The following is a 25830-nucleotide window of genomic DNA, read 5'->3' on the forward strand; positions in this document are numbered from 1 at the left end:
CTCTTACAAGGATCTCCTGAGAAAGATGGCTTCCAGTTGTTTAACTCTGTGACTCAACTTCAAAGAACCAACTTCTTTTCCTCCTCAGTGAGGAGGTTTGGCCCTCAAGTTAGCTCCCCCTGGTGTTACAACATGGCTGCCATGGCACCGGATATCATGTGCAGACTCCACAAGGTCTAGAGATAAGGGACTGTTTCTTCCCAAGTGTCTCTTTTCATCAACAAGGAAACTTTCTGGAAGTCTCTCAGCACTTTCACTTTGGTCTGATTGGTCTAAAGATCAGAAGTACCACAAATGGCTTAACAGTTCTCAAAATGGGGTCTCTGGCCAAGAGCATCAGGATCTCCTGGGTACTTGATAGAAGTGTAAATTCTTAGGCCCTGTAATAGACCTACTGAATCAGAAATGTTGGAACAAGGCCAGCAATCTGTGTTTTAACAAGTCCTCCAGCTGATTTCAATGTCTGTTTACTTTTTTGGCATATCTGCCGACTGGGGGTGGGTGTTGCTTCTATCAGTGAATTGAGGCCAGTGCCGCTAAACACCCATGACTTGCAGGACAGCCCACAGCGAAGCAGCAGCCAGTCCACGTGTCATGGTGTCCAAGTTAAGAAACCCTGGTTTACACCGAGTAGCATTTCCCACGAGCCTTTTTTTTTTTTTTTTTTTTTGGTGCTGGGGATACAACCCAGGGCCTGGCACATGCTAAGTCCATGCTCTGCCTCTGAGCTGCATCCCCACCCTGAGTTACTTTTTTTTTTTTTTTAGGTACCAGAGATTGAACCCAGGGGTGCTTAACTGCTGAGCCATGTCTCTAGCCTTTTTTAATATTTTATTTAGAGGCAGGGTCTCTCTGAGTAGTTTAGGGCCTCCCTAAGTTGCTGAGGCTGGTTTTGAACTCGCTGGGATTACCGTGCCTGCCCTGAGTTACCTTTTTTTTTCAGTACTGGGGAGCCAACCCAGGGCCTCATGCATGCTAGGTAGGTGCTCTACCAATGAGCTACACCCAGCCCAGCCTTATTTATTTATCTATCTATTTGTCTGTCTTTCTTTATTTTTATTTTTTATTTATTTTTATTTTTTTATTTATATATCACAGTGGAATGCATTACAATTCTTTTTTTAAAAAATGTTTATTTTTTAGTTGTAGTTGGACACAAACCTTTGTTTTATTTATTTATTTTTATGTGGTGCTGAGGATTGAACCCAGGGCCTCACATGTGCTAGGTGAGTGCTCTACCACTGAGCCACAACCCCAGCCCCATTACAATTCTTATTACATATATAGAGCCCCATTTTTCATATCTCTGGTTGTATACATAGTATACTCACACCAATTCGTGTCTTCATACCTGTACTTTGGATAATAGTGATCATCACATTCCACCATCATTAATTACCCCCTGCCCCTCCCTTCCCCTCCAACCCTTCTGCCCTATCTCGAGTTTGTCTATTCCTCCCATGCCCCCCCTCCCTATCCCACTATGAATCAGCCTCCTTATATCAAAGAAAACATTTGGCATTTGTTTTTTTTTGGGATTGGTAACTTCACTTAGCATAATCTTCTTCAACTCCATCCATTTAACTGCAAATGCCATGATTTTATTCTCTTTTATTGCTGAATAATATTCCATTGTGTACATATGCCACATTTTTTAATCCATTCATCTGCTGAAGGGCATCTAGGTTGGCTCCACAATTTAGCTCTTATGAATTGGGCTGCTGTAAACATTGATATGGCTGTGTCCCTATAGTATGCTGTTTTTAAGTCCTTTGGGTATAGACCGAAGAGAGGGATAGCTGGGTCAAATGGTGGTTCCATTCCCAATTTTTCAAGAAATCTCCATACGGCTTTCCACAATGGCTGCACCAATTTGCAGTCTCAGCCCAGTTTTAAATTTTTATTTGGAGACAGCCTTGCTAGTTGCCCAGGCTGGCTTTGAGCTTGTGGTGGCCTTTCCTCTGCCTCCTGAGTAGCTGGCATTCCAGGGGCGTGCCCCACGTCCCGTCTGTATCAACCAGGACCTGGTTAACCAGGGCAAAGGGGATGGCCGTGAGGCCCAAACAGAGCCTGCCACCCAAACTTCCACGTTGACCAGGCATCCCCACCATCTGCTGCACAGTGAGCTCCTTCTTGCTCGGTGAGCTCTTTCTTCAGAAATAGACACAGAAATAGCACAAAATCTAAGCACGGGACTTGCAGGTCTGAGGCCTCTGAGTGTGAGGACGAGGCCGAGGCCGAGCCCAGCCCTCACTCCTCGGCCTTGAGTCCTGAGGGGGAGCCGGGCCGTGGCAGGAGTCGAGTTTGGCTGACTCTTAAGAATTATTGTTAATGCTGTTTTATCAAGAGCTTAATCATCTCTCTAAATTTAGTACATGATCTGAAAGGTTGGCTGCTTCCCTAAGTGTGATTTTGCACCGTTTGGGCTTTTTTTTTTTTTTTTCCTCCAAGAAAGGCAGCCACAGAACTAGACTGGGATGTGCAGGACCTGCCTTTGGGGTATGCCTGCATTGGTATTTTTCAACCATACCTCTAGAACTTTGGCACTTCCTGTGACGGTGGCAATGTTCTACATCAGTGCTGTTCTGTTAGTGGCCACCAGCTATTGGGCACATGGAATTTGGCTAATGAAACTGAGGGATTGATTTTTTTAAAACTGAATTTCCAATTTTATTCAATTTTGATTAAATTTAAATAGTCCCATTACACGAGGGGCTTCTATAATGGGCCACACAGCCTTTCCCGATGGCCCCTGGCAGTCTCCTGGCCCAGGGGGGCCTCAAGAGGGGCTCAGCACACAGGATACGTAGAGCTGGATGAATTGTGATTTAGAGGATGATGTGTCCTGTTAATCTCAGTAGGAGGTCCCTTAAGCTCCAGAGAGGGGCTCAGTATTTTGAATTTTGCAAAAATTTGTATCCAAATTCAACATTTTCCAAGCTGGGGTAGTCAAATCTATGTAGAAACTCAGACTTTTTGCTTTGATGGAAACTTTCTCAATTCAGTGTAGAAACATTGGTTATCCTAGGCTTCCCGGAAACTCTATCTTGTAATTTTTTTTTTCTATCTTGTAATTAATTGAGTGAAGAGTCATTTGCTGGGTGTGGTGGCGCACACCTGTAATTTCAGCAACTTGGAGGCTGAGCTGGAGGATTGCAAGTTTGAAGCCAGCTTGGCAACTTAGTGAGACTCTGTCTAAAGTAAAAAATTAAAAGGTCGGAGGATGTAGTTCAGTGGTAGAACACTCTTGGATTCGATCTCCAATATGGCAACGACAACAACAAAAATGTTGTTTGTTTTCCAGTTTTTTAAAAAACTACTTAGCATGCAGGTTATTTGGTAGGCAGAAATCTTCCAAGACCTGGGGTTCCTGTATACATAGAGTTCCTTGGTGGTGAAGAGGTTAGAACTTGCTAATCTGCCCAATTTGCTTAGTTTCAAACTGACACCCAGAGGAAAGCAATTTAGGTGGGCAGAGACAGGGCTGAAAGTCAGAGCCCAGGCCTGGAGAAGAAGCCAGTGTGTGGGCAGGAGGCTCGAGGTAGAGCCCGGGCCCAGTAGGCCTCAGTCCTGGGTTCAAACTGCTCCCCAGCAAAAAATAAATAAATAAGTAAAAAAAAATTTAATATCCAGTATCTGAGAATGAGTGAGTGAGTGAGTGTGTGAGTGTGTGTGTGTGTGTCTGTCTGTCTGCCTGCTCCAGGTGCGCCGGCTTCCCAGGATGGTGATGGTGATGGTGTCTGTGGTCTTCTGTGATCCAGAACAGGGGAACAGTCTCTCTGATGGCCCTCCTGTAGGGTAGCCGGCACCGGCATCACGATGGAGAAAGGTTATAAAAAATGCAAATTCTTGGGACCCCCCAGACCCGGGGTGGATGAGTACCTAGTGCTTCCTACCCTCCCTGGGCCCACAGCTCTCCAGACTTCACGCCCTGGTGTAGCTCCTCCCATCTGGGTGTGGCTATGCGAGTTCTTCCAGCCAATGGGGGCATCAGAAAACCTGACCAGCAGAGGATTCCTGGAGAAGGGCTTGCACGTGTCATTTGGCTGCTGGTTCTCGGGTCCAGCTACCCTGCTGGAGAGACTGTGATGGAGAAAGGGAGACCAGGAGAGGAAGGGAGAGCGACAAGGACAGGCACCCAGTCGTGTACCCTTGCCGTCCCAGCTGGGGGTCAGTCATGTGTGTGAATAAAGAAGCCGCCTTGGACTTTTCAGTTGAGGCCAGGCAAGAGCAGAACCATCCCATGGAGCTCAGGCAACATAGAATAAAATATAATAAATCATTGCTGCTTTGCATCACTGAATTCTGGGAGCTTTATTAATCAGCAACAGACGACTGATAACCCTGCTGAATCTGAATCTACACGGCTGCAGCCGGAATTTACACTTTGAGCAAACCTCTGGGAGGTCCTGGTATTCCTGGAAGAGGAGGTGCATTTGGAATCCAAAGGCTGGATTCGAGTAGCCATGAGCTTAGGTCTTTGGACGTTTCTCAGCTTCTTTCCGGCTCCATGTCCTTGTGTGTAATAAAGAGCTAAGGACAGAGTCTAGGGATTAAGGGGGAGAAAGTGCTCGTGAATTGGAACTGGTAGACAGAAATGAGGAGCTTCAAGTTGCAAAAGTTGTGAGAGTCAAAGTGGCATTACTGTGTCTTGGGACTCTGAGGCAGGAGGATCAAGAGTTCAAAGCCAGCCTCAGCAAATTAACAAGCCCCTGAGTAACTCAGTGAGACCCTAATGAAACAAAATATAAAAGGGGCTGGGGATGAGGCTCAGTGGTTAAGTGCCCTTGGGTTCAATCCCAATACCAAAAAACAAAACAATAATAGATAAAGCTGGGAGGTTCCAAAGGGAGGGATCACGTGCCTGTGTGCCTGTTAACCAGGGCTAGCCACAGACTCTGCCAGAACAACTTCACACACAAAATACTCTGCAAAGACGTCCACCCAGCAGCTGACTGTTCAGCCTCAGACCGCCACCACCCATGTTATAATCCTCTGGCCAAAGAATACTGTTTCAAAATATCTGATGTAATCTCTCTCTTCTTGCCTTTAAAAACATCCCCCTTGAGCTTGGAATGTTGCTCAGTGGCAGAACACTTGCTTAGCGGGCTCAAGGCCCTGGGCTCAGTCCCCAGAATCATACACACGTCTCAAAAAAGGTCCCCTTGCCTCAACCTCCCTGAGTAAGCACAGAGCTTACCATGGCACACATATTCCCATGGCAGTGCCGTCACGCTGCTCCGGAAGAGACACGATCTTTGAGAATCTGTTTGCTCTTTAGCTGGACAGGTCACTGCTAGCCCTGCCGGCTGTGCTGGAGCAGGCCCGGGACACTGCAGCCTGCCTGGTGCTGACCTGTGACCCTATGGGACTGTGATTCTGGCATCTTGGCCCAATTTGGTTCCCTGAGGTACCAGAGGTGAGGAAGTGGACTAGGGCTGTCCTGTGGCTGGTGGTGGGGGACAGTCCCTCCACTCCACAGCAAGTCCTGCCGCTCCACCTCTAGCGAGTGCCTGGCTCCCAGCCTTTGCCATCTCTCAACTCTGGTTCACCGGGACTGTTACAAGAGCCTCTTTGGTTTTTGGTTTTGTTGTTTATTTTTATTTGTTGTGGTGCTGGGGTTGGAACCAGGCCTCACACATTCTAGGCAAGGGCTCTGACACTGAGATACACCTGTAGCCGTTTGTTTTGTTTTTAATTGAAATATAACATAAGTTTACATATATTTTTTAAATGAAGTAGGATAGAAGACATTTCCAGTGGCCAGAGGGATGCTCCCTCCTATTGGGTCCCCTGGAAGCAACTGCTGTTCTGACCTTAATCGCTAAAAAGTAGATTGGCCTATTCTTGATGTATCTGCAGGTTTTTTTTTTTTGTGTATGTGTGTGGTGTGTGTGTGTATAAACTTCTTGGTAGTTACTCTAGGTGTTACCATATATATTTACCTATATCTGTATGTCTTTATACCTATCCATCCATGAGTTTGATCATCAGTCCATCTGTCTGTCCATCTATCCACCCACCCATCCATCCATCTGTCCATCTGTCTATTGGTGTCAACATTTTACCAGTTCAAGTGAAGTGTAGAGACTCACCCACACTCTAAGCCCCTGTATCCTCCCCATTTAAATCTAATTGTCTTGACTATTCCCTCTGCATCTGACCACATCCTCGTTTTTTGCTTCAATCCTCAAACATAACATAGATCTCTATTTACCCACATTTTTACTCTTTCTGTTGTTCTCCACCCCCCCCCATGCTCTGAGATTCCTTCTTTCATCGTTTCCTTTCTGTTCCAAGAACTCCCTTCAGCCATTCTAAAATCTGCTGAAGACCATTATCTTGCAACCTTCCTCTGGGAGCACCTGGGATATTTCCTCTGGATACAGGGTCCTGGGTCTGCCACTGCTTCCTGGCTGCCATTGTTTCTGGTGAGAAATCCGCTGTTGTTCATTTTACCCTTTTAGATAAGGTGTCATTTCTCTCTTTATTTCTCTCTGCTTACAGATTGTTTCCTTGTCACTTCTTACATCCATTGTTTATCTTTTGCCAAATTTAGAATATACTTTTTTAGCCACTATTTCTTTGATACTTTTCTAGTCCCCACTCTTTCTCTTCTGCTTCTTGGACTCTGAAAACTCGGATGTCAGATCTTTTGTTACAGACCCACGGGTTCCTGAGGCTTTGTTCTCCCCCACACTGGGTCCATTTTCTGCCTATTGTTCTGACTTGGGTAATTTCTACTGTTCGACTTCAAGTACACCGACTTTCCCTTTCCTATCTCCATTCTGCTATTAAGCCCTTCCAATGAACTTAAAAATAAAATACCAGTGACTTCCCTTTACACTTAGAATCAAATTTAGAGTCCTCGCCATGGGCTCCCAGGCTCTACAGGATCTAGCCCCTGCCTTCTTTCTTTTTGGGGGGTGTATTTAGGGATTGAATCCAGGGTTGCTCTACCACTGAGCCACACCCCAGCCCTTTTTATTTACTTTTTGAGACAGGATCTTGATCAGTTGCCTAGGCTGGCCTTGAACATGCCATCTTCTTGCCTCAGCCTCCGTGATCACTGGGATTACAGGCATGTAATCCTCTGGCTCCCTCCTTCCTCTTGACTACCTTGCCTCGTTTAAGACCTCTTTGTCTAGCTTACTCCACCTGCCATCCATTCATCTATCCAACCGCCCATCCATCTGGTACTTCTCATACACCTGTCTCTGGGGATCTTGTGAACATGCAGATTCTGATGCAGGACATCTGGGGTGGGACCAGAGAGTCTGCATTTCTTACCAGATAACAGGTGATGCCAAACTGCTGTTCCTTAGATCCAGGTTCTTGCTGGCTTGTTTGTCTATTTTGCAGTACTGGCCCTGGATGGAACCAGGGGCCTCGTGCACACTTAAACATGAACTCTAACAGGAAGCCATGTGCCCAGCCTTGGACCCAAGCTTTGAGTGTCAAGGCCTTAACTGTCCTGAGCCTCAGTCTCCACAACCATATAACGATTCACTGTGAAACAGTGAATCTCCATGCATGCTTTCCCGGCAGGGACTCAGCAGATGCTCTGTGAGGATCCCTGGCCACCTCTGGGTCCTGTAGGGCCACTTGACATTTTCTCTTTCTGAGTTGCCCGCCCCCAGCACCCACCCATCTGCTCAGCCCCCTTTGAGACCCTCAGGGGAGCCCTGTCCATTTTATTTGCCCAGAGCTGGCCAGTCCCACCCGTCATGCATGGGTAGGGGTTGGGGAGGACTCTGGCATTTTGACAGTCATGGAACATTATGCAAATAGGATGCAAAGCAGCATCTAATGAGCCCTGATTGCATTTGCCCTGATGGTGGGGAGCACGTGGATAGCTGTGCTGAGATGGGGGAGGGCAGTGAATTTGGGGGTTAGGTAAAGAGGAGCTGGCAGGTATGAGGGCAGCTGCTCGGTGGCCTGGGCCTGACACCTTTCTCCTGTGTGGGCCAATCTCACTGTGAGGCTGGGCATGACTAAGCTGCACAAAGAGGGGCTGAGGTGAGGCATGGGGCAGGAGCTGTCCCTTGGCCTGCAAGTGGGGGAGCAGAGGGCTGCAGGTGACTCAGGGCCTTCCCAGCAGCAGATGGGGCCAGCTTAGGCTGCCAGTGGGGGTGGATGCTCTCTGGGCTGAGGAAGGAGAGGGTGACAGAAGGGGTCAGCTTCTCCCATGGGGTCTTTCTAGAATCCCAGAGTGGAAGGACAGGACTCTGGCTCTGCCAGATGGCAGATGGGGCTGGGCCAGGCTCACTGGGGTGGGCTATCTTTGGTGTCCCCAGAGGAGCCCATTCTTTAGGAGAAAGATGATCCAGGGCTGGGGTCAGCAGGTGGGCCATAGGCTCTGTTACAGCACCTGGGGACTCAGTTCCTCCCCACCCAGGCTGAGGCCTCCTCCCTGTCCAGGAAGCCTCTGCTCTGGGGTGCCTGGCCTCCCCACCATCCTGTCCTGGGTTCTTCCTGAACCTTGCTGAGCACCCACAGACCTGGGGACAACTGGTGTTAGTCTTTTCTCAAGGCTAGAAGTCATCTCTGATGTCATTTGGGGGGTCTTCATTCCCACAACTTGACTGGTACTTTTAAGTACAAACAAGTCTATTCTGAGGGCTGGGGATAGGGCTCAGTTGGTAAGCTTGCATGCACAAGGCCCTGGGTTCAATCCCCAGCACCACAAAAAAAAAAAATAAATAAATAAATAAAATAAAGCCTATCCTGCCTTTGATCCAAGGATAAGAAGTTAATTTGAGAGAAACTTTAAGACACTAGCAGCTGTGGCCATGTTTCCCATGAGGTCTTTCTTAATGGAATTTCCGTGGCACATGGAAAAGGCTTGTCAGGCCGAGGGTTCAAATCCCAGCCCAGGTCTTTACTGACTCCCTCACCAGGGATGATTGATCCTTCTCTAAGCCTGTTTCTAGTCAGTCCAGTGACCTTACCATGTTGAGCTGCTGTGACTGCAGGAGAGGCCAGGAACTGGGACAGTGTTCAGTAACTCCCCTCCAAAGGTGGGGCTTTTTTGTGAGTGTGTGTGTGTGTGGTGCTGGGGATGGAACTCAGGCCTTGTGCATGCGAAGCAAGCCCTCTACCAACTGAGCTGTACCCCAGCCCCTGAGGCTGGGCTTTGTGTTGGTACTCTGCATCTCAGCACCTAGAACAGTTCCTGGCACACAGCGGTGCCAAGTCAGCACTTGTTGAATGAACAAAACTCCCTATTTCATCTATTCCAAGATGATGTTTCCCTTCCATTTTGACATCTCCGATATTGGGATGCTTCTTGCCATGCACGGCTGTCTTAGTTTAATTGGCAGCAATCTTATGATTGAGAAGGATCTTAGATGTGATGAATATGGATGAGACTATCATTTTTATTCAGAGGCACGCTTTGGCTTCATGTTCGGAGAGTTTCTGGTTCTGTTCTGCAGTATCTGCCCTCTCTGGGGGTGGCGGTGTCCTTAGAATTGCCCTGGGGCACAGGGGTTGCATTGCCCCTTGCCTGAGGCCCCCAGGTGGTGCTGGGCTGGGTCCTTCTGTGCGCCCTGGATCCCAGTCCCATCTCAAGTCTCCTGCCGCTCTCCCCCCTTGTATATGTTGTCCCTCATGAGGGAGTAGCAGGGCTGTCTAAATTCCAGAATTCCCTCTGAAGAGGGAGAGGCGCTATTTCACTCTACCTCGTCATAACTTCAAGTGCCAGGACTGGCCAGCGATGAAGGAGGTGGAGGGATCTGTGTGAGTCCCCTAGGTTGGGTGTGGGGCTCTAAGCAGGATCTAGTTTGGAGCAGAAGGAGGATTTTCAGAATGGGGGTCATGGTGGAGCCCTTCTCTACTCCCCCCAGTTCCCCCGCCAGCAGCAGCCTGAGACACTGCACTGGGCAGATTAGTGCCTGATCCGGGGTGGGTGGAGCTGACAGTCAAATCCTCTTCTGGGAAGATGGAAGCCACAGGACACTTTACTCCTATGGGTCCCTCTCAAGGGTGTGTGTGTGTGTGTGTGTGTGTGTGTGTGTGCGCAACTGTGTGCATTTGTTCTGATGCCTGTAGATGTGTGTGTGGGGGGGTCTTAAAGATCTGTGTGTGTGGATGTTAGTGCTACATGTGTATGTGTGCTATGTGCACATGTGTAGGTAGACACACAGACTGGAAATGCATGTGTGCAAATACGTGTAATGGCGTTTGTATCTGCAAGTGTGTTGTGGGGTGCACATAGGCACTGACACACATGAGCAGTGCAAGCCCAGATGTGAGCTCTGAGGGATGTGTGGCAGCCATGTCCTGTGGGAGGAGCATCAGAGTTGCAATCACAAGGCCTCAGGGCCCACAGTGGCCAGTCCTGAGGAACCCCGAGTGTTCAAACACCCTGGACGTTTTACTGCTGTGGGCCTCAGAGCCAATCTGTAAAATGGGTATGAAATTGTAGATGAGCCTGTCACAGTCAGCCTGGCTTAGAATAAAAAAGACTCAAAATAACTGAATGAGAGAATAAATAATTAAGAAAATAGCAGTGTTTTACAGAGCAGCATGCCCTAAGATTTTAAGCACCCAAAGGGAGTGCATGAAAAGGTGCTGTCAGGGAGGGAAGTTGGGAGCCAGGATCTCTTGGGGGTAGGGATGGAGGAAAGGGCGGCGAGCCGCGTCCCCGCCAGCCTGTCTGTAAAGGGAGGTGTGTGCGCCCCCGTAGACGCCGCGCGGTGCGGAGGGCGGGCGTCCCCTGGCGTACACCGGAGGGAGGTTGTCGCTGCGGAGCATTGCCCAGTTGCCATAGAAACGAGCAGAAGGAGGTGGGTGGCTGGAGAAGGAGGCGGGTCGGGAGGAGGGAGCGGGGAGGAGGCGGCGGTGGGGGGCGGGGAGCTGGCTCCTGCAGTTCTGGCGCTGCTGCCTTCCCGAGCGAGCGGCGGAGGGGACCTTAGAGGACGGAGCCCCCACCCCGGCGCCAGGCCCCCTCCCCGCCTGCCACCACGGAGCAGAAGGAGGACGGCCAGCTCCTCCGGCCCTGGCCCGACCCAGCCGGGGCAGTAAGGTCCCACCTGCCGCAGGCTTGGTGTCCGGACCTGCTCAGGTAGGCTTTAGCGTGCAGAAGGGGCTGTGCGGAGAGTGGGGACCCGGGCTGTCCCTGTCCTCCTGCCAGCGGCACCTGGTAGGAAGCGAGCAGGTGGGAGGTACAGGGGCCAGTGACCTGCTGGGGAGTGGGCTTGGGACACAACCAGCATCTGGAGAGGCTCTGGTCAGGACCCGGGTCTTTCCTTATCAGGAGGACTGTCCCCTGTCGCCTTTCCACCACAGCCACAGGTCCTGACTTTGTAGACATGCCCCCAACCCGCCCCCAGGGCAGCGGGCGGAGGAGGGCTGGAACCTCCCGGGACCCACAGTGCCACCCTTCTCCAGGGACGGAGGCAGGATCAGGGAGAAGTGGTCACCCACCCCCAGCCAGGGCTCTGCTAGGTTCTGGACATTTGGAACAAATAGACTCACCTCCCACCCTGGACAGGTGACCCTGAATGGTCTGACCACCCTCTCAGGTGACCCCGGATGGTCTTGGCACTGGACTTGAGCCCCCTATTCAGGCAAGAGACACCTTCTCCTGCTCCAAGCTCAGCCCCTCCCCCTCTGCTCTCCCTGCAAACCGAGCGGACTCTTCTCACCCCAGGTCCCCAAGAGGACCCTTCTGCCGTCCCCAGGGTCTTCATGTTGGGTACAGAAGAGCGGGCTCTGGGTGGGGTGGGGGTGCCTGGCCCTCCTTCCCCTTCTCTCTGCTGTCCCTCTGCTGCATTGCTCCTGGGGACAGTCTCCTGCTGCTAGGGGAGCTCGGGCACTGCGGAGGAGTCTTTGCCCGGAGCTCGGGAGGGGTGGGGTGGGGCTGGGGAGGAACTGGGCGCTCTGCCCCCGCACTGGGCAGGAGCGGGCTGGAGGGGCTGCAGGTGTGGGAGGTGGGCTGCCGGCTTGGCCCTGATTGGAGCTCTGGGGCCATGGCCGTCCTGGGCAGGAGATCCCTGCCTGAGGGCATCATTGGCAGGCGGCTGTGGTAAGCTTAAGAGCCTACCCCCTCTCCACCGGTCTCCTCCCCCCAGCACCCCTGAGAGCTTGGCTGAGTCCTTTACTAAGCCCCAGCACCATAGTGAGGCGTCTTCTTCCCCTGAGCACTCGGGGTCAGAGGATGTGATAAGGGACCCAAGGGGGTCTTGTTATGGGTAGGGGACACCTATGGAGCAGCTTACAGGTTTACTTGGCTTCTGCCAATGTTGGGTGCACACTGCTGAGCACTGGCCAGGGGGGCTCCCACTTTGGGGGTCCAAGGCCTTGAAGGGGAGAGGACAGGCCTGGGGGGTGGAGGACAGGCGGGGCTGGGGGGGGTACAGAGCTGCCTGTGCACACTGACACCCTCCTTCCGAGTCCTGCTGCTCTGAACCCATGGCCCTCCTCCACCAGGCCTGGGGCTGACATCTGTTCCCCCCGCCCTCTGCCCTCCAGCAGCCTGGCTCCCTGGCCTGTGTGAGTCAGGTGCTGCCTCCACCCCCAGGGAGGCCCTTGGTGAGGCCTGGGGTAGGTCCTCTTAGCAAGCTCCTCTAGGCCACCATCCCATTCCTGCCCTCCCTGCTCCAGGCCATCTCTGCCTCCCTTGGTTTTTTATGGCCCCCTGCTCCTGTCAGGCCCTGTCTTTTCCTGCTGGCCGTCTCCTACTCTTGTTCTCCGAGACTCTGGAGCAGCCAGCCTGCTAGAATGGCCTCCCCAGGCCTGTTCTTGTCCCCATCTCTCTCTCACACTCGTGTGCACACAGCCCAGGGCACCTGCCTCCCCCACCAGCTGTCCCCACTTCACAGGGAGCCCAAGGGAGGCCCAGAGTAACTCGAAGGCCTGGGCCAGGACTGGCCCCAGTCTGGCTGGTCCTCCTGTACCCCCAGCGCAGGAGCTCAGAGGAGATGAGGCTCTTCATGGGCATCTCAAGGTTCCAAAACTGGGCTCCTCTCTCCCAAAGCTGGCCCTCCCCCATGCCAGCCATCAGCCACTCCATCTGCCAGCTGCTCAGGCCAGAGCCACCCTGGACTCCTTCTCTACCTCCAAACCATTGGCAAATCCTGTTGGCTCAGGTATCCCTGCACATCCAGCCCCACCCCCTGCTGCCCCCTCCTGGCTTTACCACCTGGCTGAGCCCTGTCTGCCCTCACCAGGAGAATGCAGCCAGGGCCTCAGTTCCCTGCCTTCCTCACCCGCTCTAGACTGTCCTCCCCAGCCGCAGGTGAGCCTGGGAAACTGAAGCCAGATCACATCCCCCTTCTCCGGCCCTACAGTGGCTCCCATCTCACTGGGAGAAAGTCATGGCACTTCCTCTGACCTGTGAGGCCCAAGTCATCATCTGCATCCTCAGCTCCCCCCATCTCCCTGACCTCACCCCTCCTCCTGCCTGCACCCACCTATTCCTGTTTCTCAACTGTGTCAGTCCTGCTTCTGCCCCAGGGCCTTTTCATGGCAGTGTCCTCTGGCTGCATGCTCTGCAAGGCTCCCTCAGGTGCTTGCTCAAATGTCACCTCAGAATGACCTTCTCTGACCATCCTGCATAGAAGAGCACCACTCCCAGCCCCCACCACCCCTCCCAGACTCCTTCCCTGTCTTGTTTTTCTCCACAGTCCTGTCACCTTCCAACACCCTTTATCCTTTACCTGATTTCTTGTGGGTCCAGACCCTTTAGCATGGGAGTGCCAAGGCTCAGGAATGTTCTCACCCTTTCACTTCTGTGGCCTCTGAGGTGAGGACCGGGGCTGCCTCGTAAACCAGGGCCTTGGGGGTTGGCCCTCAGCGCCTCTGCTCTTATGGGGTCCTGGAATTTGTTCCTCATGGAGGATGCCAACCCCAGGCAGTAGCCAGGGACATGGGGTCAAAGGGGACACTGAGCATGGCCTGGGTCTCTTGCTTCTTGCCTTTGCTCGGGCCAGAACAGTTCTGCAAGGCTGGGCGGGAGGAGAGCTGGCCTTGGCATCTTCTCCCAGTGCCACTGACGGGAGAGGCCAATGACCCCTCTGGCCATTCCTGGTTCTCTGCTCTGGGGAAAGCATGCTGCCCGCCACCCCAACAGGGGCGTGGCCAATAGGGCCCCCAGAGCACCAGGCCTGCTCTGCTCTCTAGGTGGCCACAGAATCAATGGACAGACAGACAGAGCCCTGCACAGGGCCCATGTGAGTGACCGCTGGTCTTGAGGAAGGAGATGCCCAGAACAGAAGTTGGGGGGCCTCTCTCCTGCTTCTGAATTTATGGGTGTCTCACTTTGGGCCCCCAGAAGCCATCCTGAGAGGAGGTGTCTGCAGGACCCCTGGGAGTGGCAACAGAATGAGACAGAGAGGGAAGGCCGCCCAGAGGGCCCTCTGTCCAGCAGGTTGTCACCCTGGGCATCACGGCCTCGTCCTACTGGGAACTGGAGGCGGGTGCTGGTGCCCATTCATGACGGCAGGTCAGTGGCCGGGCTGCTCCTGCCCTGCCCCATAGCTTGGTGATATTTCTTGTGTGGCTTTGCCTGCTCTGACATGTAGGTCCCCAAAGGAGGTGTCTTGTAGCCTGTGGCCACTGACTCAGCCTTGGGGGTCCCCTAAGGCCTGTGGGCAGCAGAGCCTGGGTCCCCTGGTTGGGAGCAGGGGCCATGGGAGCTGCCCCTTGGGTGCATTTCCAGAGGGGGTGAGAGTGAGTCTGCGGCCTTGGGCTGCTAAGGGTGGGATGGTGAAGGGCAGGGCCAAGGCCAGCCGGGGGGCTGCCAGCTGAGCCCGTGAGGCTGGTCACAGTGGGCAGCCATCAACCCTTTCCTCACTGGGACGCCTGAACCCACCCTCCGGCTGTGCCCTGGCTTTCCCTGGACCCCCAGCCCCACACCACCTCCCATCTGTGTTTCCGTCCTCCTTGTCCTCCTTACCATTGCTGAAGGGAGTCCCCTTGGGGACTCCAGGGGCTTCAGGACAGAGGAGGTGGAGGTCCCCGCCTGATTTTAGAACCAGAGAGAAAACAAGAGGCAGCCAGGCCTGGGGTCTTCCTTTTGCAGGGGACCTGTGGGCCTCGGGATCCCAGGTGAGGTCCAGCAGCCCTGAAGGGGTCCTGGGGTGTGAGCCGAGGGGCCAGTGGGTCCCCAGGAGAGATGAGCCTCTGTCCATCTGAGGCCTCTGCTGCGGGCAGTAGGAGCCAGGCTGACCCGGCCTCCTGTGCACAGCCACTCACTGCCTCCTGCGTCTGCCCCCCCACAAGGGGACACAGAGGCACAAGGAGTTTGAATGACTTGTTGAGGGCACAGCCAGGAAGTGGCAGAGCCAGGATGTGAACCCAGTGTCCAGTCCTCCTCTCTGGGCCCGTGGGCCGTGCTCCTGATGACCCTGGGAATCTGGGGCATCTCTGGGCTGTAGAGAGAGCAGTGGCCACCCCCGAGCCCAAGAGGCATTGTTCCCAGCCGGTGGGTGTGACTCAGAATGGCCCCAGGTGGCAGGGAGGGGTGGGCCAGGTTGGGGTTTAGAGAGGGCTGGCCCCTGACCGGAAGTAGGGCTCTGGGGGGAAAGGGTGATGGAAGAGGGGATGGCAGGCACCCCAGACGGGGAGGAGCCTGGCAGGGGGCTCCTCAGGCACATGGGTACAGGGAGGAGCGGGGACAGCACCTCACAGCTAACCCCAGTCCTTGCTCCACGTGGAGTCCCAACAAAGGCTGGTCTCATGTGGCCTCACCTCAACTCAATGAGCCCGCGCTTCTCTGGGAAGCGAGGACCAGGGAGCGCTGGAATGTGTGTGGGAACTTGGACAGAGGAGGCCATGCTGGCTCCCCATGGCCCTGCTTCAGGATGAGTTGGGAGAAGGCCAGAGGCCAGGAGGATGGGAGGGACCACAGTGCTGGACTGGGTGCCTGGCAGGATGGCATGGGAAGGACACAATCCTGGGTCCAGAACCTGCTCCACCTCTTCCCCGCTGTGTGACCTTGGACAGGTTATTGAACTCGGAGTCACAGATGCCGGTCTGTAGAACAGGGCTGTCCCCGCCATTGCTGCGGACTGTCGTGAGAATCACAGCTGATGTATATGGAGGGGCTGCCCCATAGTAGGTGCTCAAAAACGGTTGTACTTGATTCAAAAGGAGAGTGGAGAGGGGCCAGGGGGTCACTGGGCTGTGGTTACTGTGCTCTGAGTCAGGGGAAGGAGGCTATGCTGAGGACAGAACAGCCTGGGGACAAGGGAGGTGGAGACCCTGGCACAGGACCCCAGGGATGACCAAAAGGGCAGGAGGCTTCTCCTGGCAGGGGGTTAGAAGCAAAGGATGATGGAACTTGGACTCCCTCTCCTAAGGGATGCTGGCTCTAGATCATTGAGTGCCCACAATGTGCAGTTAACTGGATTTGGCTTTGGGATACAGAATTTCTCAAGCCAGTGGTAGATGGGACAAGGTCCCTGCCCCTCAAAGGTCTTTTCTTTATTATTTTATTTCATTTTGGTACTCAGCGATGCTTTACCACTGAACACATCCCCAGCCCTTTTTATTGTTTATTTTGAGACAGGGTCTTGCTACGTTGCTTAGGGTCTCACTTAGTTGCTGAGGTTGGCCTTGAACTTGCAGTCTTCCTGCCTTCTCCTCTGGAGTCACTGGGTGGGAGGGCACCCAGTGACTGCCACATAAAACATTGGTTCCCTCTGTTCCTGTTTTCTCTTTTCCTTCCCTGCCTCTTGCTTCGTCCTGATCCCTGCCAGAGGTTCTGGGGGATGAGGATCAGAAAAGACCAGTGCAGAAAGGGCCATGGCCCCAGAGAGGACTAAATTCCTGCATCTGAACTCTGGGATCAAATCCCAGTCCCACCTTCCCTGTCTAGGGGTACCAGTCAGGGTTCTTCAGAGAGACAGAACCAGTAGGGGATGGGTGGACGGGTGGATGGATGGATGGATGGGTAGATGGATGGGTAGATGGGTGGATGGATGTATAGATGGATGGGTGGGTGGATGGGTGGATGGATGGATGGATGGATGGGTGGGTGGATGGATGAGTGGATGGGTGTGTGGATGTGTGGATGGATGGATAGATAGATGGATGGGTGGGTGGATAGATGGGGATAAGTTTTTAGGGGACTTCAGCTCATGTCATTCTGGAGGCTGAGAAGTCCCAGGACAGGACAGGCTGGAAAGGCAGGGGAGTGGGTAATGTGGCTCAGTTCCAGTCCAGACAGCTCTGAACCAGGGGAGCCCATGGTGTGCCTCCCAGAGCCAGAAGGCTAGAGAACCTGGAATTCTCATGTCCGAGGACAGAAGTGGTCTCAGCTCCAGATGCAGGAGAGCCAGCTGATTTGCCTTTCTTCTGCCCTTTTGTCCCGTCTGGGCCCTGGGCTGACTGGGCCCACCCTGGGTGAGGACAGATCTTCCTTTCCCAGTCCTCTGCTTCAGTCCTCCATATGAATGCTGCTTTGCCTGCCATCTGGGTGTCCCTCACCCAGGCCACGTCCACACCTAACGTTAACTGTCCCTAAGCCCCCTTGGGCAGGTAGCTTTGGGGCTCCTTGATTGGCCATGGGAACCCCCAATCCCATGCTGGGGATCAGACCCTGGCCTTGTACATGCTCCACAAGTGCTGTGCCACTGAGCCACACCCCCAGCTGTTGTGATATCGAGTTCCACATGAAGTGCTCTGCCCAGTGCCTGGACCAGTCCAGCCCTCGACACCTGCTGGCCACCACCATTACTAGCACACGGGTGGCCTCCTGTCCTACTGCCCTGGCTAGCTTTCCCGTGCCACCTGGTCAGCCTCTTTAACAGTCACATCCCTGAGCCTGTGGGTTCTTGTCTACAGTAGAACCTGCCAGACGGGTTGGTTGAACACCAGCTGCTGTTAATAAAGATAAAGGTTTCCAGGGTCTCGATAGCCTTATGACCACTGGTGAGAAAAATCAGATGGGCTTTGTGTCCACTTGATGGGCTGAAGAAAGTTGATTGTGTCCCCATCTTGGCGGCAGGGAGTGCCAGATGCCAGCCACATCAGGTGCAGCTCTTCAGGTACAGCTGTTGATTGCCATTCAGAAGGACACAGCATTTGACCAGAGGGAGCTTCTCGCCTGCTCCCAGGATGGAGGAGGCAGGGGTGGGATGATGCATCTGGTCATGGGGCACTGGGGACACACAGCCTGCCTCCCTGACTCTTCTCTCAGACCCTGCCTGCCTACTTTCCTGAGCCCGTCCCTGTGTAGGCCCTGCCGAGGGCTGCAGTGAGAGCCTGAGTCTACTGTGGGCTTCATACTCACATCTCATCTCATCCTGAAGTCAGATCATTTCACAGAATGGCCCAGAGAGTCTGTGTGAATTACCCACAGTCACACAGAAGATTAGAATTGGAGCAGTGACCTGAAAGCTGGAGCAGTTTTCACTACACGTGCTCCTTCAGCTGAGAGCCGGGAAGCTGGTCACCTGCTGACCCCAAGGATCGATCCCAGCAGGTCCCACCTGCTCTGTGCCTGAACTCCTTGTCTGGACAAGGAGGAGAGTGGTCCCAGCCACGGGGCATTCCCTTCTGGTCTGCATGCCCTATCCTAGCTGCATGGTGCCCCTTCCCCAGGCTGAGAGTGCATGCTCCATCCCAGTCCCTGACCCTCACCTCTCGTCTGACACAGGCTGGAGGGGGTTTTGAAGCACATGCTCCACTTCCACAGGCAAAATTAAAAGAGCACAGAATGATATAAAGTAAGAAGTGCCCCTCCTACCCTGTCCCCTGCGCTCCAGTCCCTTGAACGTGACCACCGTTACCAGTTTGCTTTGCCATCTTCTAAATCTTCTCTGTTGGTCCATCCATTGCATACTGTGCTCGTTTTGCTTCAGTGGTGTGACGTGGGGAGGGTTCCACTCAGTGCCAGGGCGCTTGGCACAGGCCTGCACTTGACTTAGCCGGTGCCCTGGAGGCAGGTACTTGGGTTGATTCCAGCCTTCGGCGCTGACCAGTGCTGCTGCAGTAAATAACCCTGTGCATCTCGGTGTGCCCTGCGGCTGGGCGGGAAATTCCTAGAAGTGGTACTGCAGGGCGGAGTGTGTGCTGAAGAAACTGTACCAATAACTTGATCCCTCGTGCTCTGCCAAGTCACTTCCCCACTACCACAGGCGGGAGGCATACTGCTGGGGTTCACCTTCATTCCCATGAGGCACGAGGAGGCCGTACAGGGTTGTTGCCGGGAAAAGAGCACCAGGCCCTGGACAGACAGGGAGACCAAGGCCAGGGAAAGGGACATCTTTGACAATGATCCTCATGGGTGGGTACCACCTGCCCTGAACCTGAGGGCCAGCTGCTGCTAAGGGGCAGGGATCCCCTGGTCAGCCTCTTTAATAGCCACAGCCCTGAGCCTGTGGGTTCTTGGACTACTTAGCTGGACTGAATCTTGCACACCCTCACCCTCTCTGAGCAACCTCACTGGTCAGGATCCTCAGTCCCTGATCTGCAGCACAGAGATGGGGAGGTGACCCAGAGCAGAACCAGGGTCCAGCTGGAGGCCAGCAGCTCCTAGTGCTGGAGGGCCTGGCTTGGAAGACCAGGGCCTGGTCCTCCGTGTCCTGTCTTCTCACTATTGAGCCATTCTTGCTTGGGGTGGCAGCAAGGCCTGGTGGGGGAGGGGAGTGCCCCCGGCCCCGGGGCAGCACATGGCCTAGATTGGACAATGGTGATGCCAGCTGACAGATCCAGGGCAGCCACAGCCGCCCCAGACGCTGTACAGATCACAGTGGTCTGACCCGTGGGCCAAGGGGTCCTGCGCCCTAGATGCTCAGACTTACAAGCTGCTGATGGGGGCTGCGGGGGCTGGTATGAAGGCCACCAGGGGAGTGTTGATGGCTGGTGGCCCTGCTGGGGGTGAGAGAGAGCCTTCTGCCAGCCTCCCGGGGAGCGTGGGTTCTGGCTGCTGGTAGAGAGTTGGGGGTCTTTAGGGCCAAGACCAGGCACTGCACTGGCTGGAGGGGTTTTTGAAGCCCTGGGGGGTGGGTCTGGGGAGGGGTTTTTGGGCCTAGCACAGGGACCCAGCTGGGTCACTGTGGGAACGCTGACTCTGAGGGGAAAGCTGGTAGGGCCACACAGAGCCCAGCAGCCCCATCTGAGAGGGCAGAGTTGAGAAGCCCACTGGGAATCCCCAGGGGGCCCTGCAGGATGCCAGCCTCAGGGACAGCCTGTGGGATATGCACAAAGATCAGCCTGAGGCTGGCTGCCAGGAACTGTGCGTGTCTGTGACATAAACCACAGATTCACACAGCGCGAATACACAGTATGTGGCTGTCACTAACTGCAGGGGTCCAGGAGCTCAGGAAGGGAAACAGGCGCTGGTTCTGGGGTTGGGGTTCTGAGAGGACCACCCAGAGGAGCTGGATAGACTTGGGGAGGAGGATGGAGCAGGTGTGGGGGAGATGGGGAGGCCGGCACAGGGTGCTACAGGTTGAATATTGGGGTTACCTTAGGGATGGAGAACCTTTTGCTGGGCAGGAAGCCCCCATTTCAATCCAAGGTTGCCCTCCCACATCCTTCAGCAGGCTGGGGGCTCGAGTCTGGAAGGGAGGATGGGGGACTTTCCTTACCCCCTTGTGTCCCCTCTGCCCTCCAGTGCATGAGCCGCAGAGCCCGCTAGCCACAGTGTCACACCTGCTCATCTCCCCCACGGCCACACCATGTCCGGTTCCTACGATGAGGCCTCTCTGGCTCCGGAGGAGACCACTGATAGCTTCTGGGAGGTGAGTGTTTGATGATCCCTATGTCCTGGGGACCAGACCACCTGGATGCGGAAGGCCAGGCCCCTGTCCATGCCTTGGGCATTGGCCCCTAGCCCCAGACTCCTCCCAAACCCTCAGTGTTCAACTGGCAGCTGAGGCCACACAGTGGGGTGAGACTGCTGCTCATCGATCCCAGAGCCCCTCTGCCCTCGCACTACCTCCAAGGACCCTGTGACCTTTCACAATGTGGAAACAGGCTCCTCCTGACTCTCTGCTCTGGGGGCTCCAGGTTTCCGGAGCTTCCAGAAGTATGTGATACTTGGGGGGGAAAACTGCTTTTGGCTCCTGAAACGCAAAACGAAAACTGCCAGACCTAAATTAATAAGTGTTTAATGAGATGTCTACAAAACATAATATTGTGTCAAGAAGCTGCAGCTCATCTCAATGCTTATATGACTCTGTATAAATATAATAGATTTAGCTCGGCAAGAGCAAAATGAATAATTCATTCTAGCCCAAGTCCAAATTATAAAATTCCTTCTGCATTCGTGACAGTGAGATTATGCTTGAAGTGGGATGCGGGTGCGCAGGGTTGGCGGGGTGTGATGCGGGTGTTGGGACCCCGGCAAGTGAGAGAGTCCGGAGCCGCGGGCGCGAGCTTGCTGGAGGCTGGGGCGAGGCGGGCGCCCCCTGCAGTGCAGAGCCGAGGTGGCAGGAGCGGCGGGAGTCACGCGCGCTGCTTGACCGCCAGGTGGGGAACTACAAGCGGACCGTGAAGCGCATCGACGACGGCCACCGTCTGTGCAACGACCTGATGAACTGCGTGCAGGAGCGCGCCAAAATCGAGAAGGCGTACGCGCAGCAGCTCACCGACTGGGCCAAACGCTGGCGCCAGCTCATCGAGAAAGGTGCCTTTAGGACCGTCCCCAGCGCAGTTTCAGATCCCGGTCACCGCCCCCGCAAGGGCGGGTCCCGGGAGCAGCCACCTGGAGGCGCCCTACATCTAGCCACCAGGGCCTTTTCAGGGCTGTACCCTCCTAGACCAAACCAGGCTCTTTTTATTTACCTTTTGTATTAAGTTTCTAGAAAAGTTGCAAACCACAGTTCAGAGAAATCCTAGGCACCCTTAGTGTAGTCACCACCTCTCTCTGCCGATCTATTGGTTTGTATTTCTTTTTTTTTTAATTAATATTTATTTTTTTTTAGTTGTAATTAGACCCAATACATTTATTTCATTCATGTATTTTTTATGTGGTGCTGAGGATTGAACCCAGGGCCTGGAGCATGCTAAGCAAGTGCTCTATGCTGAGCCACAACCCCAGTCCCTGCATATTTTTTTCTGAACCATTTGAGAGGAAGTTGGAGCCATCATCCCCCCTAAATTCTGCATGTAGGGCCTAAGAACAAGAATATTCTTGTTTGTCCAGTTACCAAATCTGGGACATTTAATGGCCCCTAAGTAAATTTGACTATAGCGATGGTACAGGCTGGTCCACGGTGGAAGCCACAATCACGCACTGTGTCTAGTTGTCAAGTCTCTAGAGTCTAGATTCCCGTCACCCAGAACAGTTTCAAGTTGAGGTTTACACACATTTGTTAGTATTTTTCTCTCCCACTAGACTCACAACTCCTGAGGGCAGGGCTGAGCCTGTACCCCATAGTACAGTGCCTGGCTGGTGCCAGTATGCAGGCAACAAAGGTGAATGCCTGGTCCCCGTGACCTTCTGGCATTGTCACAGTGGGTTCTTGATTTTCCCATTCAGCAACCCTCTAAAGCACCTGCTGTGCGCCTGGCACTGTGTGGGGCTTTTGAACACTTGGGGAGCCTTGGCCACCCTGTGGGGCTCATGTGCTGATGCAGGAGACACTGAGTGGGTACAGGGCAGACGCTGCCCAAGGAACCAGTGGGGCTACAGAGGGGTGTGAAGGCCGAGAATCAAAGATGGCGTCCTAGAGGTGGTGGCTGTGTTGGGGCCCTGGAAGGTGGATAGAATGTAGGGAGAGCAGAGGAGGGCGATTCCATAGCCACAGGAAGGAAGTGAAAGGCCTAGACAAAGGTTTGAGGGGGCCACCAGGGAAAGGGTGATGGGTCCTCATTGGTGCGGCCGTTCCCTAGGCCCACAGTATGGCAGCCTGGAGCGGGCCTGGGGTGCCATAATGACAGAGGCGGACAAGGTGAGCGAACTGCACCAGGAGGTGAAGAACAACCTGCTGAACGAGGACCTGGAGAAGGTCAAGAACTGGCAGAAGGACGCCTATCACAAGCAGATCATGGGCGGCTTCAAGGAGACCAAGGAGGCTGAAGATGGCTTCCGCAAGGCCCAGAAGCCCTGGGCCAAGAAGATGAAGGAGGTGCCCACATGGGGTGGGGGTGGGCAGCATGGTCAGGGCTGCCGGTCGCAGGGAGGGTGTCTGTGCAGGGAGCAGGCAGTGCACTGCCCTTAGGGACTGTGCACAGGGCTGAAGCACCCATGTCCAGGAAGAACAGATGGGTGGCCAGTGCCCAATGGGTAGAGAGACCCATGGAGAAGGAGACTGTCCTCAGTCAGGGGTAGGAGGGTGCATTGCCCCCTGGATCCACAGATCCAGGGCGTGCTCTGCATTACCTGACTGACAGGACGGTGCCTGCAGGGACACACTGTTCCTGAATGCCTGGAGCCAGGGCTGTGTGCTCCCAGCTCCCCAGGAGTGGGCAGTGGGCGGAGCTGATGATTTACCATATTTGCTCCTGCTGACCTGTGGGAGCCCTGTCCCCTGCCTCCCCTGCCCACAGCTGGAGGCGGCCAAGAAGGCCTACCATTTGGCCTGCAAAGAGGAGAAGCTGGCCATGACCCGGGAGATGAACAGCAAGACAGAGCAGTCGGTCACACCTGAGCAGCAAAAGAAGCTGCAGGACAAAGTGGACAAGTGCAAGCAGGACGTGCAGAAGGTGCCGCTGGGCTGGGGGTGGCAGCAGGGACCTGAGGGCCATGAGTGGGTGGTGGCTGGGAGCTGCAGATCTGGCAAGGTCTCACCACCCTCCATCTGGGTGCCTGCAGACTCAGGAGAAGTATGAGAAGGTGCTGGAAGATGTGGGCAAGACCACGCCCCAGTACATGGAGGGCATGGAGCAGGTATTTGAACAGTGCCAGCAATTTGAGGAAAAGCGGCTGGTCTTCCTGAAGGAGGTGCTGCTGGACATCAAACGGCACCTCAACCTGGCTGAGAACAGCAGGTACTTGGGCAGGATGGGCACGCAGGGCACAGCACAGCTGGCATGAGGGTGTTTCAGGCCCAGTGACAGGAAGGGGAGGGCAGAGCTGCAGGGGCCACGGAAGAGATGTGTACTAAGCACCCAAGAAACGTACACCTGGGTGGACGGGTGAGTGGCCGAGGTGGAGTGGAGGAAGGAGCCCGCTGGAAAGCCTGCTTGATTCCTGGCTGGGGGCGTGCCCAGTGCCCCGCCCCCTGCATGGAACGAGACAAGGCCATGGTGAACCTGTGCCCTCCACCTCTCCCATCTCCCTTCATACAGCTACATCCATGTGTACCGTGAACTGGAGCAGGCCATCCGGGGGGCTGATGCCCAGGAGGACCTCAGATGGTTCCGCAGCACCAGCGGCCCTGGCATGCCCATGAACTGGCCCCAGTTTGAGGTGTGTGGGAATATGGGAGAGGAGCCTGGAAAGACCAAAAGGGCCTCAAGCACAACCCCTGAGCCTAACTGTTCCCTGCCCCCCAGGAGTGGAACCCAGACCTTCCCCACACCACTGCCAAGAAGGAGAAGCAGCCCAAGAAGGCAGACGGAGTGGCACTGAGCAATGCCACGGGGGCAGTGGAGTCCACCTCCCAGGCTGGGGACCGTGGCAGGTGAGTGTCTCCCATGGAGCTCCTGAGGAGACAAGAAATGGTCTATATCATAGCAAGCATGTCTCTTTTAAAAGAGAAGATGCAAGCTGGGCACGGTGGCACACACCTGTTATTCCAGACACTTGGGTGGCTGAAGCAGGAAGATTTAAAGTTGAGGCTATCGTCAGTAACTTAGCAAGACCCTTCCTCAAAAAAAAAAAAAAAAAAAAAAAAGGCTGGGGCTGGAGTTGTGGCTCAGCGATGGAACACTCGCCTCCCACATGTTCAGACCTGGGTTCAATCCTCAGCACCACATAAAAATAAATAAATAAAAAATAAAGGTATTGTTTCCAACTATAACACACACACACACACACACACACATATATTTTAGTTGTAGTTGACACAACACCTTTATTTCACTTGTTTATTTTTTTATGTGGTGCTATGTAACTCAGGGGTAGAGCATCCTGGGTTCAATTCCCAGTACCAAAAATAAATAAACAAAATGTAGAAGTATTGATCCTAGATATCTGCTGGGTGTCAGTGGCCACTCCTCTAAGCATTTTCCTTATGTTAATTCATTCAAGCCTTCTACCACTTTGGGAAGTGTGTAAATATTCCCATTTGACAGGTGGAGAACCTGGAACCCAGAGAATTTAGGTGACTTACCCAAGGTCACACAGCTAGTTAGTAAACCTCGGAGCCAGGAAATGATGCCAGGAGGTTTGGCTTCAGCATCCTGGCTCTTGAAACATTAGGAGGTGTTTTTCCTTTCAGATGAAGGGTCAGCCATTTTTCTGGGATCCTCTTTAGAAAAAATAAATAAATAAAAGAGCCGAAATAATAATGCAGATAGATGGCCCTGCCTCAGTTCGCTTTTGAGCGGTCCTGGAGTCACCGGCTCCAGTCCCCTTCCCATATGGCCGATCCCCGCTCCAGGCTTGGTGGACTATGGTGCTCCAGCTCTGGTTAGGAGGAGGGTGCTAACACTAAGGACGCAGCTGGGGCCACTCTTGAGGGGTCCTCCCTCTGCGTCTCAGCGTTAGCAGCTACGACAGAGGGCAGCCCTACGCCGCCGAGTGGTCGGACGACGAGAGCGGGAACCCCTTCGGGGGCAATGAGGCCAACGGAGGCGCCAACCCCTTCGAGGATGACACCAAGGGAGTGCGCGTGCGGGCGCTCTACGACTACGACGGCCAGGAGCAGGACGAACTCAGCTTCAAGGCGGGTACGGTGGGCGGGGCGGGCGCGCCTGGGCGGGGGCGGGGCCTGAAGTCGGAGGCGGGGCTTGGGAAGAAGCCTGGGCCTGGATTGGGTGGGGCGA

The 25830-nt window shown here is 54.2% G+C and overlaps 1 protein-coding gene and 1 long non-coding RNA gene across 2 annotated transcripts in view; one reads left to right on the forward strand and one right to left on the reverse strand.

Annotated features, from left to right (window-relative positions):
- Positions 1–25830, reverse strand: part of LOC308650070 — a 637596-nt gene that overhangs the window by 59046 nt on the left and 552720 nt on the right. The window lies entirely within an intron of this gene.
- The window catches only part of PACSIN1 (protein kinase C and casein kinase substrate in neurons 1), a 49215-nt gene that overhangs the window by 20286 nt on the left and 3099 nt on the right, over positions 1–25830 (forward strand). Inside the window, exons 2-9 of the mRNA XM_081293721.1 lie at positions 20570–20696; positions 21427–21583; positions 22792–23027; positions 23449–23604; positions 23714–23889; positions 24190–24310; positions 24397–24524; positions 25547–25734. Of these exons, the coding sequence (XP_081149847.1) occupies positions 20634–20696; positions 21427–21583; positions 22792–23027; positions 23449–23604; positions 23714–23889; positions 24190–24310; positions 24397–24524; positions 25547–25734 (1225 nt within the window). The 5' untranslated portion in view covers positions 20570–20633. The remainder of the gene's footprint in view (positions 1–20569; positions 20697–21426; positions 21584–22791; positions 23028–23448; positions 23605–23713; positions 23890–24189; positions 24311–24396; positions 24525–25546; positions 25735–25830) is intronic.

This window comes from Spermophilus citellus (assembly GCF_964194105.1).
Source record: "Spermophilus citellus genome assembly, chromosome: 5".
NCBI classification, from domain to species: domain Eukaryota; kingdom Metazoa; phylum Chordata; class Mammalia; order Rodentia; family Sciuridae; genus Spermophilus; species Spermophilus citellus.